At 41.9% G+C, this 19,674-nt stretch overlaps 1 protein-coding gene and 1 long non-coding RNA gene across 2 annotated transcripts in view; one reads left to right on the top strand and one right to left on the bottom strand.

Moving 5' to 3' along the window:
- LOC138847724 (uncharacterized) overlaps positions 1–19,674 on the top strand; it is a 79,907-nt gene that overhangs the window by 56,627 nt on the left and 3,606 nt on the right. The window lies entirely within an intron of this gene.
- LOC100353123 (small ubiquitin-related modifier 1-like) lies at positions 14,035–15,174 on the bottom strand. The gene has a single exon (XM_051831629.1). It carries the CDS (start codon positions 15,093–15,095, stop codon positions 14,790–14,792), a length of 306 nt encoding a protein of 101 aa, XP_051687589.1. The 5' UTR covers positions 15,096–15,174; the 3' UTR covers positions 14,035–14,789.

Raw genomic sequence — 19,674 nt, 5'->3', positions numbered from 1 at the left:
CTTGAGACTTGCGTGATGATATGCTTGATGGTGTCCCACAGATCTCAGAGGCTTTATTCATTTTCTTCATTTTTTCTTTCTGTGCCCCAGAGTGGTTAATCTTAATTTCCTACCTTCAAGTCCATTGATTCTTTCTTCTGCCTGCTCAACTCGCCTGGAGGTCTCTTTTCATGGGTTTTTCATTTCAGTTATTCTTTTCAACTCTGGAATTTCTATATGGTTTCGTTTCATTGTATCTACTTCATTATTGATACTTTCTATTTGGTGAGCTCATTCTCATGCTTTCTTTAATTTTTTATACTTTCTTTTATTTAGTTCTTTCAACATGTTTAAATTTGCTGATTTAATTTTTGTCTAGTAAGCCCAATGCCTTGGCTTCCTCAGAGACAGTTTTTGTTGAATGCTTTTTCCCTTCTTGGATATAGATTATGCTTTCTTGTGTTTTGCATATTTTAGTAAAAAACTTGACCTTTTGCATATATAATATGGTAAGACTGGAAATCAGATTTTCCCTCCTTAGGGTTTCTTGTTACTATTGTTTTGGCTGTTTATTTTTATAATGACATTTCTGAATGAATTCCAGAAAGTCTATATTCTTTCTTGTATGTGAAGCACACCAAAGTTATTTCATGACTAGTGTAGTAGCATGCTAATTATTAGACAGAGAATAAATAAGTTTCTCAGTCTTGTTAAAGGGCCCTGTGTGTTGAGGCATGTCTTCAACACTTAGCTGCATAGAGATAACTGGCTTGGACTTGGCTAAAACTCATAGTCACTCCACTCTTTGAAACTTGAAAAATAATAATACACATGCTATTATTGAGAATTTTTGGCAAAGCTTGTTAACTTGTTCTGAATCACCATGGAAAGGTATATAATTAGATTCATGAAGTATTGAATGAAAACATTTAAAAAATCATTTATGTTTTAATTGGAAGGTAAAAAAAATGAACTGATTTCTAATTGTTCCGACCTAAATCCAGTGATTTAGAAGAAAGAATTCATTATATGCTTAGAATTAGAATTTCATTCCTTTAATTCCACCAGGCTATCTTTTTGATGGGTATTTTCATTAACTACTTAAGATTTTTTTTCTAAAATGACCATATGAAATGATACAAAAAATATAAATTAAAGAAGGGTCACTTTATTTTTTTAAGAATTATTTATTATATTTGAAAGTCAGAGTTACATAGAGAGAAGGAGAGGCAGACAGAGAATTAGGTCTTCCATCTGCTGGTTCACTCCCCAAAATGGCCGCAATGGCCAGAGCTGAGCTGATCCAAAGCCAGAAGCCAGAAGCTTCTTCTGGGTCTCCCACATGGGTGCAGGGGCCCAAGGACTTGGGCCATCTTCTACTGCTTTCCCAGGCCATAGCAGAGAGCTAGATTGGAAGTAGAGCAACTGGGACCAGAACCAGCATCCATATGGGATGTTGGCACTGCAGGCAGCAGCTTTACCTGCTATGCCACAGCGCCAGCCCCAGAATGGTCATTTTCTTTTTACTACCTATGATACTATAAACTATAAACTCTGCTTTTGTCTTATTAAAGGTGAAGCCAGTTATTAAAAACTCATAATTTTAAACTATCATGGATTTAGTCACAAAAGTGGTCTTTAAAATTTGGCAAACAAAACTGTTAAATAGTTGGACATATTTTGAAGAAAACTTCCCTTGGCTTATATCTGGAAAGTCATTTGTGTTAGTCTAGCATGCAAATTAATGTGCTTGAATTTAGTGAAGGAAGACAGGAATGTCTCAAAGATTAGTAGTTAGGATCGTAAGTAATAAGGAAGGGTGGCAAAGTACAAGGAAAAAAATGATTGAATTTAATTGTCTCCAAAGAACAATGTTCCAAATCTACTTAAATTTTTCAGATTGCTTTTATTTTGTACCATGGTCATTTAGGACTTTTTGAGTAGTAAGTAGAACAAGAATTGATTTAGCTGGAGACAACAGTCATTGCAAGTGAAGAGAAAGGTATATAGGCAACAGTAACCTGCCAACCCTGGGAGAAGTTTACCCTACAGTGAAATACATCATTAGCACCGGGGCCAGCACATAGTAGGCACTCAACCAGTGTTCATTGAATTTATTAATTATACTTACATTTATTATGATGAGAATATACCAGGCTGAAGTTTAATTGTGTTGTTCACAGGGTAAAAGATTTGCTAATTAAGCATGTCTCCTTGACAAAAAATAGCATACTCTTCATTGATAGTGTTACCTGACTCTGGGATATAAATACTTTTGTGTATCTGCAGAGCTTAGGTTTTCCTGTCGCTCCCCCTCTTCATGGAGGAACGACACTAAACCCTGCCTAGGCTTCATATCCGAGTCACGGCACCATTATGTCGCTCCCCGTCTTCATGGAGGAACGACACAGGACCCTGCGCTGTTCTTTTGTCTGCTCGGCCCTCCCCGGGTTTGCTGCTGGTTCTTCCCGGGTTGGCTGCTGGTCCTTCCCGGGTTGGCTACTGTCCCTTCCACCTCCGTGGAAGGGCGGTTCCCCCTGCCACATTCCCCACTTCCGCAGGGGAGCGGCACACCGCCGGCCGGCTCTCTCGGGGGCTGCACAGGTGTTCCTCAGGTGTTCCCCCTAGATGTTCCTGGTGCATGCCGTCTCTCTCCTCCTTTATAGTCCTCTTCCACCAATCCCAACTCTGCTACCCACATGCCGAGTACGCTGCTCTCCTCCAATCAGGAGCAAGTCCTACAGTTTATTGGCTGAACTGGAGGCAGCTGTGTAGAAGCTGTTTTCTTCTCTCCCAGCGCCATATTGTGGGAGAGCAGATGCATAGAATAAGTCTTAATTCCAGTAACTTAGTCTAGTCTGAGTTGCTCCCAGTTGCTCCCCACAGATCCCCCTTTCTTTTTATTTTTGGCGTTGATACGCACCTGTCTTCGGTGCCCCGCGGCACACACTCTGCTCTGCTTGCTAGAGTTGCCCACAGGTTCTTACAAGTCCTATCAATCAGGCAAACCGAATCCGGGTCCTCTCTTCGCCATGTTGTGAGGAGGTTTTTAGGCGCTGATGCGTGCCTGTGTTCGGTGCCCTGCAGCGCATGCTCTGCTCTGCCTGCAGGTGCTTACAAGCCCTATCAGGCAAACCGAATCCAAGCCTTCTCATTGCCATATTGTGGGGAGGCTTATTGGTGTTGATTCGTGCCTATCTTCGGTGACCTGCAGCTCATACTCTGGTCGAGCTGCCTGCTGGTGCTTATCGCCCTAATCAGGCAGACCGAATCCAAGCTCTCTCATTGCCATGTTGTGGGGAGGCCTTATTTTTTCTCTATTTCTCTATCTCCGGGCATTCCTATTTCTCCCATTTTACTTCTATCTGCCAGCATTCCTATTTCTCTCATTTTACTTCTAAACTTTTGTTTCCCTTATCCCTGCAGCTTCCCGGCGCCTGCCCCGAGGCTGCTTCTCGGCGCCTCGCCGCCCCACGGCAGCTTCATGGCTCTGCGCGGCTTCCCGGCGCCTCGCCCCGCCGGCGGGCTCCCAGCTCTGCGCGGCTCGGCTTCGCGCGCACAGTCCGTGGTCTCCACGCCCTTCGCGTCCGCACCACGGCCTCGCGCCAGCCCCGCGTTCCCTATCTATTCACGCCCCGTGCTCTCTCTGCACGCGGCAGCTTCCGCAAGTCACACAGCGTAGCTTACGTCTCCGCCACTAGCATTCAATCCAAGTTCCCCGGACTAACCTGGCGAATTCCAACCTGGCGGCCCACGTCTCTGCCTCTGGTTCCAGATCTTCGCCTCTTGCTCCCCGGGCTGACTTGAAGAATTCCAAGATGGCTTACGTCTCCACCTCGGCCTGCACTCGCGGCTTCATCCTCCCTAACATTTTTCTCTACCCGGTATGTTTCCCTAAGTTTTCTTCCAACAATATTCCTCCCTCATTTCTCCTGGCCTCTCCCCACATTCCGTATCCAAATCTGTTTGTTCTAGCTTTCACTTTCGCTTTCAACCTGCAGTCCGTATCTGAGTCTAAGTTTCTTCTTGCTTTCACTTTAAATCCTAACTTCTTTCCCACAGTCCGTATCCGAGTCTATGCCTAGGCTTTCAATAGCTTCTTCCGGCACCTTTTCTGTCTGGCTTTTCCCTAGGTTCTTTGCTAGTCTCTCTCTCCGGTATTTTCCACTTCTTCCCGTTTCTTCCCTCCTAAGTTTCATATCCGAGTCACGGCACCATTATGTCGCTCCCCGTCTTCGTGGAGGAACGACACAGGACCCTGCGTTGTTCTTTCGTCTGCTCGGCCTTCCCCGGGTTTGCTACTGGTTCTTCCCGGGTTGGCTACCGACCCTTCCACCTCCGTGGAAGGGCGGTTCCCCCTAGCCACTTTCCCCACTTCCGCGGGGGAGCAGCACACCGCCAGCCGGCTCTCTCGGGGGCTGCACAGGTGTTCCTTCAGATAGATGTTCCCGTTAGATGTTCCTGGTGCATGCCGTCTCTCTCCTCCTTTATAGTCCTCCTCCGCCAATCCTAACTCGGCTGCCCACATGCCGAGTACGCTGCTCTCCTCCAATCAGGAGCAGGTCCTGCAGCTTGTCAAGTTGGTGAGAGGCAGCTGGGTAGAAGCTGTTGCCTCCTCTCCCAGCGCCATATTGTGGGAGAGCAGATGCATAGAATAAGTCTTAATTCCAGTAACTCAGTCCAGTCCGGGTTGCTCCCCACAGGCTGATAGCATCAACTGTTGTCAAGGATCCATAGACACTCGAATTTTCTGGGTCTGGTGTTGTGGCACAGTGGGTTAATTTGCTGCCTGCAGTGCTAGCATCTTATGTGGGTGCCAGTTCATGTCCCGCTGTTCCACTTCCGACCCCATTCCCTGTCGCTCCCCCTCTTCATGGAGGAACGACACTAAACCCTGCCTAGGCTTCATATCCGAGTCACGGCACCACTATGTCGCTCCCCCTCTTCGTGGAGGAACGACACTAAACCCTGCCTAGGCTTCATATCCGAGTCACGGCACCACTATGTCGCTCCCCCTCTTCATGGAGGAACGACACTAAACCCTGCCTAGGCTTCATATCCGAATCACGGCACCATTATGTCGCTCCCCGTCTTCGTGGAGGAACGACACAGGACCCTGCGCTGTTCTTTTGTCTGCTCGGCCCTCCCCGGGTTTGCTGCTGGTTCTTCCCGGGTTGGCTGCTGGTCCTTCCCGGGTTGGCTACTGTCCCTTCCACCTCCGTGGAAGGGCGGTTCCCCCTGCCACATTCCCCACTTCCGCAGGGGAGCGGCACACCGCCGGCCGGCTCTCTCGGGGGCTGCACAGGTGTTCCTCAGGTGTTCCCCCTAGATGTTCCTGGTGCATGCCGTCTCTCTCCTCCTTTATAGTCCTCTTCCACCAATCCCAACTCTGCTACCCACATGCCGAGTACGCTGCTCTCCTCCAATCAGGAGCAAGTCCTACAGTTTATTGGCTGAACTGGAAGCAGCTGTGTAGAAGCTGTTTTCTTCTCTCCCAGCGCCATATTGTGGGAGAGCAGATGCATAGAATAAGTCTTAATTCCAGTAACTTAGTCTAGTCCGAGTTGCTCCCAGTTGCTCCCCACATTTCCTAAATAAATTTTGCTGTTAACTTGGGATCTTGGGCTAACAGTAAGCCTTGGTAAGGTAATTTATAAGTGTACAGATAGTGATAGAATTCCAGGGAGATTTATCAGGCTCTGGAGGTGTATGTTTACATTTCAGGGACAAATGAGGCCAGGGACTTTGGAGACATTTCTAGGTTATAAAAGTTGTAGACTTACCTGGTCCCTGGAAAGATACATTTACATTTTAAAAAGGATTTAAGAACCTAGGATCCTTACCATCTTGTCTCCAAAGAGCAAAGATTTTACTCCCTCCTTTTCAGAAGGAAGGGAGAGGCAGGTGCCTCTTTGTCTTATATATTGAGAAAACCCACTTTTCTCTGTTCCTCACCTGTTTTCAAGATTTTGTATACGTAGGAGGTTTGACCTGGCTCTCACTGTGTCATTCCAGGGATAAGAAATCAGGGAGTGGGGAACTGAGCTCATTATTTCCTTTTGAAATGAATAACAAAAATCTCACTCTGATCTATCTAGAACAACAATAAAATTAATAAGGATGAATACTAAAAACCCAATTCAAATCATTTGTTTGCAAGAATTGTTGTCACAGCATCATTTGCATTCAAATAAGAATGTGTGATTTCTTAAAGCACTTACAGGATTCTCAAGTACAACACTTGAAAGTAATAACATGGCAGGTTACATTAAAAAAAAAACTTTCATAAGCCTGTTCCCCCTCAAATCTGACTGACCATCTAATTAACAGGGATAATTATGAGGGTTTTACAAAAATTAAAGCCCATTTGAATTGCATTATTCTACAGAGATAAGAGCCTTTCTTTAAAAATGTAAAAATGCTAAAATCTTGAGGGACTTAATTTTGTTTTCTCTAACATTATTCCATCTGTTTTTAACTTACAAATGTGTCATGTCAGCTGGGAGACAGGCCTCCTATGAAGGAACAGCCATAGATAATATTTCTATAAACATTTGAAATAACCTAGAAATCTATATAATATTGCTCAATTTGCAGCAAATTAAAAAAATTCTGTTTGATATTTTTGTTACAAGAGGCTCAAAATGATAGCAGATACAGAGAAGTCTGGAACTGTGATTAAGCTGATACCATGTCAGCAGACAATGACTGAATTCTATTTTAATTCTGTTTTGCTGTGACTACCTTTCAACTTAGATGCAAGAGTTATACAGGGAAATTCAAGGGCAAGCATAGAAGGAAGCTACATTAGTGCCCAGCTTCCTGACTTCCATAAAGGTTCATGCTCCTTGAAGTAATCCCTGATGACTGACCTGTTCCATGCTTCCTACCTTATTCCATATCCTTACAGACTCCTGATAAACTTCCTGTTCTGGCAATGGCAAGTCACTTAAAATTTTGAGGACTTGGATAGTGTTATATCTCCTTATTTACTATTATCTTCCCACTTTCCCTATCTTGTCTTTCTGGAAAACTTCAATTTATCCCTGAGGATTCTACTCAGGCATGATTTCTCATCTACCAAGTCTTCCAGGATTGCACTTCCCCATAATATCTCTGTGAACCTTTCTTTTTCTAGTACATACATCTGCATTTGACACATTATCCTTTTACTATAATCATCCATGTACATTTCTGTATCTTACATTTCCATGTCACAAATTCCTTTGTTTAACATAGTGCCTGACATAATAACCACTCAACAAGTGTTTGTTGAATGAATTAATGAGTGGATGCTTGGGTAGACAAATTAATCGAGGCACATGATTTTACTTTTCTAGTTCTTGACTAACACCATAGAAAAAAAGGAATTTAGGCTGGCGCCGCGGCTCACTAGGCTAATCCTCTGCCTTGCAGCGCTGGCACACCGGATTCTAGTCCCAGTCGGGGTGCCGGATTCTGTCCCGGTTGCCCCTCTTCCAGGCCAGCTCTCTGCTGTGGCCCGGGAGTGCAGTGGAGGATGGCCCAGGTGCTTGGGCCCTGCACCCCATGGGAGACCAGGAGAAGCACCTGGTTCCTGCCATCGGATCAGCGCGGTGGGCCAGCCGCAGCGCGCCGGCCGCGGCGGCCATTGGAGGGTGAACCAACGGCAAAGGAAGACCTTTCTCTCTGTCTCTCTCACTGTCCACTCTGCCTGTCAAAAAAAAAAAAAAAGGAATTTATAGTATTGAAGTGATAATTTTGGTGTTACCCAATCAGGGGATGCAGTCATTCTCTCCACAGCAGCTCTACCAGAGGCTCAGACAGCTTGAACATCCACAGAAAGAGGCTTCTACTTCCTGAATAGTTGAATTAATTAATTATCCATTTTCTTTCATATTTATAAGAATTTATTTATTTGTCCTGTTTTTCTGAAATGTGCTTTCTTATAATTTTCATTTATTTATTCTAGATTTTCTTCTGGAGTAGTACAAAACAACTATACTCCTGGATTCCATTTCAAATCTTGAAAGAGTCACCATGGATTAGCTGAGTCTTCTCTTCAAGCTAAACATACAAGTATTTTCACCATTTCTTGTATCTCATGGTTTCTGGATCTCTATTCTTTTTGGTCACCTTCTTGTTTATTTGTTTATTTTTATTTATTTCAAAGGTAGAGAAACAAAAAGAGAAAGACAAACAGAGATCCCGAGCTGAAACTAGAACCCAGGCACTCCAATATGGGGTGTGGGCATTCCAAGCAGCACCTTAACCACTATACCAAATGCCCATCCCCATCTTCTTGTATATTTGCCCATCCTCACTCCTAAAATGTAATATTTATATTTGGGAATGGTGTATTCTAATCCATATCCAAAAGGGATATTACTTAGCTGAGTATGAATACTGCTAGCTTGGTCACACCTGATCATATTTTCCATCACTTCTACCACTGACACATTTTCTGGAATCCCTTCTGCCCTCGAAAGTACTTCAAACTTCTTTTTCCTTTCATATTTAGAGGGTGATACATCTCTATGATAAGTTCATTGTGGTTAGTATGGGTTTATGGGCTGGCAAGCAAAAATGTTATATGAAGGAAACAATAAACACACAAGGGCTGTGAGATCAGGACTGCATTACCTTAATGCACAAATTAGATCTTCCAGGCAGGCTGGCAATTACCTCCTGCGCTGTCACTAGCTCAGTATATGTAATAGAAGATGTAGATGGATAAAGAGCAAAGCTTTTAGCAATGTTGTTATGTGCATATTCAGTCTAAAGAGACAACCCCATCTCGCACCTCCACGCGTGGACATAGAAAATGTTTGCTGCATTCAGTTTTGCCAGCATGTACTGACAAATGATGCGACAGTGCTACTAAGGTCAGATGAAAGCCAAGAAACTGCTGCATTGAAACTGGATCTGGCCCTCCTGTCCCAGGAAACATTAGCATGAGCAAGAGGCTCCTCATCAACCGACAAAAAAGGCAATTATCACACAGCTTGCTTTTCAGGAGACACAGTTTCAATAACACCCACCTAGGTGGGCCAAATGCAATCTCCTGGCACCAGCCCCAGATCCTTTCTTTTCATGTCAAGTTCTTGCACAATTTCACGTGGCCATTTAGGTTTCAATTTTGCTGACAAGGAGAAGACATAAAAATTTCATGCAGAGGACAACGGGGACTACTGTCTTGTATAACTATAAAGCACTTTTAATTACTTATTGGTATTAAAAAATTGCTAAGCTCTGTTTTAGATTCAATGCACTCTGAGTTTTAAAGTCTATATAGGAAGTGTTAGCCCATGTGGAGTACGCATATGCACACACAAACAAGGGCTTAGCATTTTAAGATACAGTACTGGGTTTATGATGAGGATTTTGATGATTTTTATTCTTGAAAGTCTCTTCTGCTTGCCTCAATCTATTTCTTCTACTACACATATAAGACGAATGCCTCCCAAACCACACATCACTGGCTGAGTTCTGATAAAACATAGCCATAGTTCAAAGTAAATTTCTTCTGTCTTATATTTACAAAGCTTACAGAGAAAAGTCTTCGGATTCTTGACAAATGCAGTAAATCCTTTACCCTTTTCTTTCATATGGGTAAAAGCATAAACTGACGTGAGAATCACTGGTTTCTGTCTTCTGTTATTTATTCTGTAGACATAAAGCATCAAATATTTGCTTGCTTATTCTTTCAGTTTCAGGGAGAAAAATTTTTTTCAGAGATAAAAAATTGAAGAACTTTCTTATTAATCAACTTGCAGCAATTATTTACAATGCTATGGATAGTTAATAAATGTTATAATATTTAAGAAAATAAAGATTTTGACTTAAAATAATACTAAAATATTTACTGATCCTACTGGTTCACAGAAACATAGAGCCACAATCCCAAGAATTGTTTGTATTCCCTAATCACCGTGTACTGGTCTCTGCACACACCATTCACATGTGTTTTCTTTTTTAACTATTTACTTATGTATTCACTCGAAAGGCAGAGTTACAGGGAGAGAGAGAGGGAGAGAGAATGAGAGAAATCTTCCAGCTGCTGGTTCATTCCCAAAATGGCTTCAAGAGCTGGGCCTGGACCAGTCTGAAACCAGGAGCCAACAGTTTCCTTTGGGTCTTCCACATGGGTGTGGAAACCCAAGCACTTGAGCCATCTGCTGCTGCTTTTCCCAAGCCATTAGCAGAGAACTGGATTAGAAGTGGTGGAGCCAGGACTCAAACTGGTGTCCAAAGGGGATGCCAGCATTGCAGTGCCACAGCGCCAACCCCAACGTGTATTATTTAATCTTTATAAAACACTGTACATCCATTTTTCAGCTGAGGAAATTGAGGCCTAGGGAGTTTAAGTCACGTTTGCAAACCCACACACCTGGTAAGTAGTAGAGCTGTCCCTTCACTTGTGTTCTGCCCTGTCTCCCTAATGCTGGAGAAGGGGTGACTGAGGTCCAGAGACAATGTGTTATTTATTTCAAATTGTACAACTGCTTAGTGGCAGTGCCAGGGCTCTGACTCTCCTATATTTCTTTTTTTATAGTTCTTTTATTTTTTATTTTATTTTAACCCAGAAACATTTATTTAAGGTATACAAACTTCATGCATTTCATAAATACATGTGGGAACATAGTGATTCTTCCCACTCTACCCTCACTCCCACCCACATTCCCACTCTGATTCCTCCTCTCTTTCTTATTATCATTCTTATTTTTAACTAAGATCTATTTTCAATTCACTATACACATATCTTTCTGATTCCTAATCCAGTGCCCCCCTTTTTTCTAGCCTCTAAGCTCTCTTTTTTTTTTATTTGAAAGGTAGAGTTATAGACAGTGAGAGAGAGAGAGACAGAGAGAAAGGTCTTCCTTCCGTTGGTTCACCCCCCAAATGACCACTATGGCCGGAGCTACGCCTATCCAAAGCCAGGAGCCAGGTACTTATCCTGGTCTCCCATGGGGTGCAGGGACCCAAGCACTTGGACCCTCCTCCACTGCCCTCCTGGGCCACAGCAGAGAGCTGGACTGGAAGAGGAGCAACTAGACTAGAACCCGGCGCCCATATGGGATTCTGGCGCCACAGGCGAAGGATTAACCAAGTGAGCCATGGCACCAGCCCCAAGCCTCTAAGCTCTTTAAGGAAATGGAATATGTTCCAGAGAGTGGAATCAATGTTCTTTCTTCAAGACCTAAAACAAAAGACATGCAGAAAGTCATTTTGGCTTTGTCTTGCAAAGAATTTTGCACTAAAAATAAAAAGTAAAAAAGAAAATCTTCTGTCCCTTAAAATAGCCCTTTCTGGGTATGCTGCTACCCATTAGAGCACACTCAGGCAAATGGAAGTGGATCAATAGTGGGGCACGGAACCACTGTATTTCCATATAACAAGATTCAGTAGCTTTGAGTTCCCTGGCTGCTTTAGGCAATAGTTATGTGGTATATCCATTCTCAGGGACAAGTTATATGAATTTTCAAAATGGTTCTTAATAAACTCAGAGAAATATTTTTTAACAGTAGGAAAATGTGTTTTGGCTGCTGTTCTTGATGGTTGGATACTGGTTGATATTGAAATAAGGCAGAGTGAGGTTCTTTGGACTGATCTGAATATAAGTTTCAGATCAAGTCTGTGGGCAGCATTCAGAAGCAGGGTTCAGTGAAGGTTGGTGTAGGTCACAAATGAAAACCAATAAACCAGGATTCAGATAGAATATTTAATGGTTACACATTGTCTCAGGTTTGCCTTTTGTTTATCCCCTGGTCCCTGGTAGTCTCTCAGTGCCAAGCACAGATCATGGTATACAATAGGTGCTCAATGATTGTTTGATGTATGACTGATATGTAGGTTTGGCTCAGATGACCAAGGTTTGAAGCATTGGACTTGGCCTATTAGAAGGACTTAGGAAACATAAAATAGAACTATATTCTCTATTTTGAGGCTTTTTGAATTTAACAGAAGGTTTTCAAGTATTTTTTTTATTTGCTGGTTTTGCTGGAGCTGTTTTCCCCCTCCAGATATTGAAAATGTGTGGCTCCAAGTAGATCTGTGCATAGTATGGCATTCTTGGCTCCAGACACAATATCCTTCCACATGAACCACAATGTATGAGATAATTAACCCTGTGTCGCAATATGGTGCTGGAGAAACTGTGGTGTGCACCGTGCCAGTTCACAGTGATACCCACAGAAGTACACAAGCCCCACACATTGCCTCGGAATTCAATAGGAAGCCCTAATCAAGGAGGGAAGGCTTTTCCAGCCAAAGCTAATCTGTCTTCACTCAAGGGTAGCAAGCGCTCAGGGGGAAGCTCATCTCCTCAGACAGATGGTAACAGTTACTGAGCCTTTTGGCACCATTCATTCCTCATCTAGATGTCCCCTTGGTTCAGTCTTCCATGAAGACATTTCCTGAACATCATTTATAAACTTCAACTGGAGGCAGTTGATCAGAGGACTTGTTCACCTGTTCCAGGGAAGAGAACTCATTTTAAAATAACCTTAAAATCTACCTGTGAGTTCCCATTTTTCAGGGCTGCTTCAAGAAGAAAAGGTCATTGATGAAAACTTAAAGCCAGCAAACGTAACTTCGCTTTCACGGAGGTCATACATGAAGACTTGCTTGTTTGTCCTGGTGCTCCTTTCCTTCCAGTTCCTTCAGACATTAACCAGTGAGGTGAGCTTTGAGGCTTTGTACTTCAAGCTCCATGCAGGAACTCAAAAAAAAAAATTCTCTGGGGCCTCAAAGCTGCTTCTTTAAGGTAAAAGAGTCGGTTCATAAAATGTAACTGAAGAAAATAGCAATGACTTTGCCACTTTTCACTGTGTGATCTTCAGCAGGTCAGTTGCCCTCTCTGGGACATTTCCTCATCATTTCTGATTTCCTTATTAAGATGGTACAGGAAAAACAAATGAAATAAAACTAGTTTCATTTATAGTAAGATAACCAATTTCCATTGTGTTGGCTATCAATCAATACTACCATAAATTTCTGCGAGAAAAGCAGAAGCTGTTTGTTTGGCATTCTAACTACAAAAACATGGGCTAATCAAAATGTCATTTCCTCTAAGTAATTAAAGCCCTGACAAGAATTCCAAAAGCAGCAAAAATTGCCTGGTACAGGAGGGTGTGAGATGGACTAGTAGGAAGAACATATGGTTAGAGTTTAGAGGTTGGAATACAATTTATGACTCCACCACTTATTAGCTGTGTGACTTTGGGTAAGCCATTTGATCTCTCTGGACCTCAGTTCTTCAACTGTAAAATAATGTCTGTTTCTCCAGGCTCGAGATAATACCTAAATCCCTTGGCAATTAGCAGATGCTCAAAAATTAATGTTGTCGGCCGGCGCCGCAGCTCAGTAGGCTAATCCTCCACCTTGTGGCGCCAGCACACCGGGTTCTAGTCCCGGTCGGGGCGCCGGATTCTGTCCCGGTTGCCCCTCTTCCAGGCCAGCTCTCGGCTGTGGCCAGGGAGTGCAGTGGAGGATGGCTCAAGTGCTTGGGCCCTGCACCCCATGGGAGACCAGGATAAGTACCTGGCTCCTGCCTTCAGATAGGCGTGGTGCGCCGGCCGCAGCGGCTATTGGAGGGTGAACCAACGGCAAAAGGAAGACCTTTCTCTCTCACTGTCCACTCTGCCTGTCAAAAAAAAAAATTAATGTTGCCTTCTTCCAAATCATTGCCCCCTCCAAAAAAAAAAAAAAAGACACAGAAAACTCATTCCTTGTACTTCAGAAGCATACATTCTAGTAACCAAATCAACAAGAATACACTTGAGAACAATTAAATAGCCACCACACATCACATGAGTAGGCCAGAGGAAAACACTTCCAAAAATACTGAAAAGGTCACAGAAGCTTCTTAGAGGAGGCAAACTTTACCAGCACGTTTCATTTCCATCTTTGCATTTTGAGAATGTACACGTAATATATGGTATGTAGACATATTTTTGTTCCATGTATGGGTGAAGAAATGGGTTCAGAGAAGGCTAGTGACGTGTTTAAGGTAATATAGCTTATAATTAGCAGATCTGAGTCTTGAATACAGGTTTTCTGGTTATAGATGTAGTATTCTTTTTTTATGGTTTTTGCAAATATCGTTTATTTTAATGAAGCTGGTACAGACAATGTCCATTTAAAACCCATATCCCAGGCCAAAAAGTACAAATGAAATCAAAAGGAGCAGTGTTCTGTTGTACACTTCTGCATGAGTAATTTTATTAACTGCTTATGAAAATCAGAACTTTTCTGGGATCTTCTGACAAGATTTTTTTTTAATCTTAATTAAAATGCTTTCTCTTCAGTGAAGCCATCTTTGGAGTTAGTCATTTCTCTCACCAAATCTGTCGTCTTGACACCAACCTGATATTCCTCTTCTTTTGGTCCAGACCGTCAGATGTTTAGAAATAGCTTTGAGTCAAGGAAAGGTAATTTTTCCACAGTTCCGTCCTCTGAAGAACTTCCATCTCCCACTGAAAGTCACAGTCCAGGAGTGAAGCAATCACCTGTTAGGATCTCAGGGCCAATTGGAAAGTCATTCTTAATCATCACCACAAGCCTGAAAACGCACAGTCCTGAAAAAGGTGGCCTCTCTGTGTACACACGGAATCTTAAAAAAGAGAGGGCCCTCTGAAGGGGGCTGAGGCTTGATCACCAAAAATCAGCACAATGAAAACAAGAATGGATAGCACTAGAATTCAAATTACCAGATATTTTAAAGAGATGGGGTGCCAGTTTTCAATTCCATTTTTTGAACACCACATTGCAAAAGAACTATTTTTAAAAATAAAAAAGGATTAAGGGAAAAGAAAAAAAATAAAGAGTATCTAAACCGTTGAATGACCCCCTGTTTGTTCCTGATAAACTTCAATCACATCTTCTTCCTCCATTCCCAGTTCTTTTGGAGTACGATTATCAGCAAATCTCTGACCTTCAAAGAGAAACCTGAGTGAATTCATTGGAACGCCCTGTCTTTGACAGTATGATTCTTTGAGTTTCTTGAGATGTGTTGTCATTTTCACTTTGAAATGAATCTCACTGCTATCCTGTCCAATGACTTTGAGTTTAATGTACTCTCCTTCCTTCTTATCCTCCAAGTCCTCAGTTGAAGGTTTTGCCTCCTGGTCAGACATGGTGATGGTGGCTTTCCCTGGGGCTCTCCACACAGCAGCGGCCTCGGGTAGGCAGAACCTCGCTCCGGGGTTTACAAATCCTTTTTTAGATGTAGTATTCTTTCTAAATGAATGCTGCTGAGCCTGGGTGGATAGAGAGGATTTGGTTAGGGGAAGAGAGTATGAGGCATGAAACACAGTTGGAGGGGCTGGTGCTGTAGCACAACGCCCTGTTGAAGCCCTGCTCCTGAGTACATAAGAATGTAACTGTATTTGGAAATAAGGGTGTAAAAAGGTGATTTTAGTTAAAAGAGACCTTCAGGGAGGGGCCTCATCCAATCTGACTGGCATCCTTGTAAGAAGAAGTGTGGGGGCCAGTGCTGTGGCATAGCAGGTAAAAGCCACTGCCTGTGATACTGGCATCCCATGTGGGTGCTGTTTCAAGTCCCGGCTGCTCCACTTCTGATCTAGCTCCCTGCTAGTGTACCTGGGAAGGCAGTGGAGGATGACCCAAGTAATTGGGCCCCTGCACTCATGTGGGAGACCTGGAGGAGGCTCCTGACTCCTGGTGTCAGCCTGGCCTAGCCCTTGATGTTGTGGCCATTTGAGGAGTGAATCAGTAGATAGAAGACCTCTCTCTCTCTCTCTCTGTGTGTGTGTGTGTACTTCTGACTTTCAAATTAATAAATGATTGAATCATTTAGAAAAAATAAATATGGACACACACACAGAGAAACTTGTGTCATGTGCACAAGAACAAAGATCACCCTGAGAAGACGGTGAGAGGCGTCTATCTACAAAATAAGGAGAGAGGCATCACCAGAAACTAACCCTACCAACACCTTGATCTTATACTTCCAGCCTCTAGAACCATGAGAAAAGCCCAGTTGTTTAAGACACTTGATCTGTGGGATCTAACAGAACTGGTCACTCCCCAATTGGCCATAACGGCCGGAGCTGCGCAGATCTGAAGCCAGGAGCAAGGAGCTTCCTCTGGGTCTTCCAATGCAGGTGCAGCGGCCCAAGCACTTGGGCCATCTTCCAGTGCTTTCCCCAGCTCTAACAGAGTCACACCAGCCTATTGTGTGACTTCAGTGTTTACATTCACTTTCTCTCATTTCATCCACTCCCTTGGCTCTAAATACCATTTGTTGAATAGTATTTTCTGACAAGTCCTAAATTTATAAATCTAGTCTGCTTATTTCTTGTGGCCAAATACCTACCACACATCTCCAGTTAGAGGTTGAATAGGCATCTTTGAACTTAATGAGGTAAAATGAGAATTTTATGACCCTAACATGCATGCTTTTACCACTTATTAAATTAGAGCTGTTCACTCTGGCTTCAGAATCAGCCCTAAAGGCATTCAGATCCGGCTGAAAAGCCCATGAGAGTATTTCAGGCATGGAAAGCCAAGCCACTCTGGCAAAAACAAAACAAAACAAAACAAAAACAAACAAACAAAAACCCTACATGAAAGATCTCTGCGAGTGAGATCCCAGTGAAAAGAACAGGTCATCAAAGAAGGAGGTACCTTTCTCTGAAGGGAGGAGAGAACTTCCACTTTGACTATGACCTTGTCTAAATAAGATAAGAGTCGGTGAACTCAAAAGGCTTCCATAGCCTTGGAAACTCATGACTGGAGCATAGGGAGACTACTGATGCCATAATCAGGAGTGTCAATTTGTAAAGTCAACAACAGGAGTCACTGTGCACTTACTCCTCATGTAGGATCTCTGTCCTTAATGTGCTGTACATTGAGATTTAATGCTATAACGAGTACTCAAACAGTATTTTTCACTTTATGTTTCTATGTGGGTGCAAACTGTTGAAATCTTTACTTAATATATACTAAACTGATCTTCTGTATATAAAGAAAATTGAAAATGAATCTTGATATGAATGGAAGGGGAGAGAAAGTGGGAAAGGGGAGGGTTGCGGGTGGGAGGGAAGTCATTGGGGGGGGAAGCCAATGGAATCCATAAGCTGTACTTTGGAAATCTATATTCATTAAATAAAAGTTAAAAAAAGCACTATGGGAAATATGATTACAATTACTATATAGATGTGTGTGTATATATATATGTATATATACATATATTCACATATACATACATATACATATACATATATATACATACACAATGGAAAACCAGATTGATAGTGATAGACCAAAATTTTGAGATGGAATTATCTGATGGTTGTGTGCTTGAATTTATGTGGACTTTAGAATTTTTCTATAATAAATATATATTTTATGAAAAAAAAATGTGCCACAGGGAAAAAAAAAATCAGAGCTGTTTCCTTGTACACCTCTATTAAGGTGGGCTATGATTGCATTATTAGTTAGCCTTTGGCTCGTTTGTTTTTGCTCTTATCACAATCCTGTTGACTCATATTGGACTTGAGATATTTTTCACTTAGAGTGCCATCAGGACAAATTTCTTTATTTATTTATCTATGTATTTATTTTTAAAGATTTATTAATTTACTTTTAAGTCAGAGCTACACAGAGAAGGAGAGGCAGAGAGAGAGAGAGAGGTCTTCCGTCTGCTGGTCACTCCCCAATTGGCTGTAACGGCCGGAGCTGCGCAGATCTGAAGCCAGGAGCAAGGAGCTTCCTCTGAGTCTTCCCATGCAGTGCAGCGGCCCAAGCACTTGAGCCATCTTCCAGTGCTTTCCCCAGGCCATAGCAGAGAGCTGGATCAGAGCTGGAGCAGCTGGGTCTCGAACCAGTGCCCATATGGTATGCCAGCACTGCAGCGGAGGGTTTACTTGCTAAGCCACAGCACCAACCCTGGCAAATATTCTTTATAATGTACTTTGGCAATTGACATTTTAATAACTTTAGTTCTTTCACTTCTTCCTTATCAAAGTTAATCTTCTTGATTTTGTCATATTTTTATTACAAGTCTATATTTTGAAACTTAGTTCTGACAATCATTATGTTTACTCTGTCTTCCTTTTTTATTGAAAAATTTGATCAGCATGACTATTTTCACATAAATCTTGAAAAATAAAGTTGAACAATTTAAGATTAAGAAAAGAACATGGTATTATTCTAGTAATCCATTCCAAATTGTCAGCAATCCAATGTTCTATGCTTTGTTGCAGCTACCAAACCAGTTGCAGATAGAGCTAAGTAACAATCTAGCTCTTGCATCACAATATGGTTTCCATGTCTAAAATTTATGGCTGGGTTACTTCAGTTCTTTCAGTATTTCATCATAAAGCAAAATGGTCTAAAACAAGGTAACACTGGAAATACAAAGTTATTTAAAAGCATTTGGCTATACTCATTTACTAGTACTGATATGATTACCTAGCTGTGTTGAGAAAAAATGGGGTTCTTATCTTAACTGAGGATCACATTTTCTGTTTGGCATCAATTGTACAGTGATATTATAGAAATATATAAAAATGCATTCCTAATCTAAAAATTATAATGTTAATTTCCCAAGGTCATTATTTTTCAAGATTCTTCTTAAATATGTCCTTAGAAAATGTATTTCTAGAATTTCATGAAATTATACTTGGGATTTCCTTTGTTCAGAAGTTTAGTAAGCTACTGGTTTATCCACCAAGTAAATAAAGTTACAGGAAGAGTTTTGCAATTTTCATCTATTTCTGTTGTCACCATTTTCCACTATGTCACACGGCTTAATTCTTAACTTAAGCCTAACTTAAACGTTTCAAATATTAGTAGACTTCATTTACTTCTTTCAAGTGACAGGATCTACAAATACTTCAGAATTCATCTATGGGATAAAACTCTTTTTTAAAAAAATATTTTATTTATTTATTTTGAGAGGCAAAGTTACAGACAGTAAGAGGGAGAGACAGAGAGAAAGGTCTTCCATCTGATGGTTCACTCTCCAAATGGCCGCAATCGCTGGAGCTGAGCCAATCTGAAGCTAGGAGTCAGAAGGTTCTTCCGGGTCTCTCATATGGGTGTAAGGGCCCAAGCACTTGGGCTATCTTCCACTTCTTTCCCAGGCCATAGCAGAGGCCTGGATTGGAAGAGGACTAGAACCAGCACCCATATGGGATGCCAGTGCCGCAGGCAGAGGATTAACCTACTGTGCCACAGCACTGGCCCCTGGAATCAAATTCTTAATACTCTCCCAGATGCCAAGCTACCCAACTTCTCTAAATGCCAGGCACAAGGTTCTGTTTATCCACGGGTAAACTTCAGTCAGTTACACAGGTATCCTCGATTTCTGTTCTAAAAGGTGGATAAATCATACCATAAAACTCAGAAAGTTGGTGCCTTAGTCATTAATGTAGTTGCATTTTATTTCTCACATATGCTATTTTAGCTGTGAAAATACTATGAGTGGTTGCATTTAAACAAATTGAAACTAACATGGTTCCAAACACTAATTCTCCTCCACCATATTTCAAAATTAGTTATAAATTAGTAAATATGGGAGGATGAAAAAAATTGATGAGACATCAAAAATACTTCATCACAAACTAGACTTTTGCCATGAAATTATTTTGACATGACCTGGCATCTTTTTCCCCCCATTTCTGATATTAATAAAAATTGTTTAATTAGGATTGCAGTTTGTTCAACTTTAAGTGCAATCAAGATTTT

This window comes from Oryctolagus cuniculus, chromosome X (genome assembly GCF_964237555.1).
Source record: "Oryctolagus cuniculus chromosome X, mOryCun1.1, whole genome shotgun sequence".
Taxonomy (NCBI): Eukaryota; Metazoa; Chordata; class Mammalia; order Lagomorpha; family Leporidae; genus Oryctolagus; species Oryctolagus cuniculus.
The sequence above is the reverse complement of the archived record's forward strand: the minus strand, read 5'-3'. Positions and strand labels throughout refer to the sequence as shown.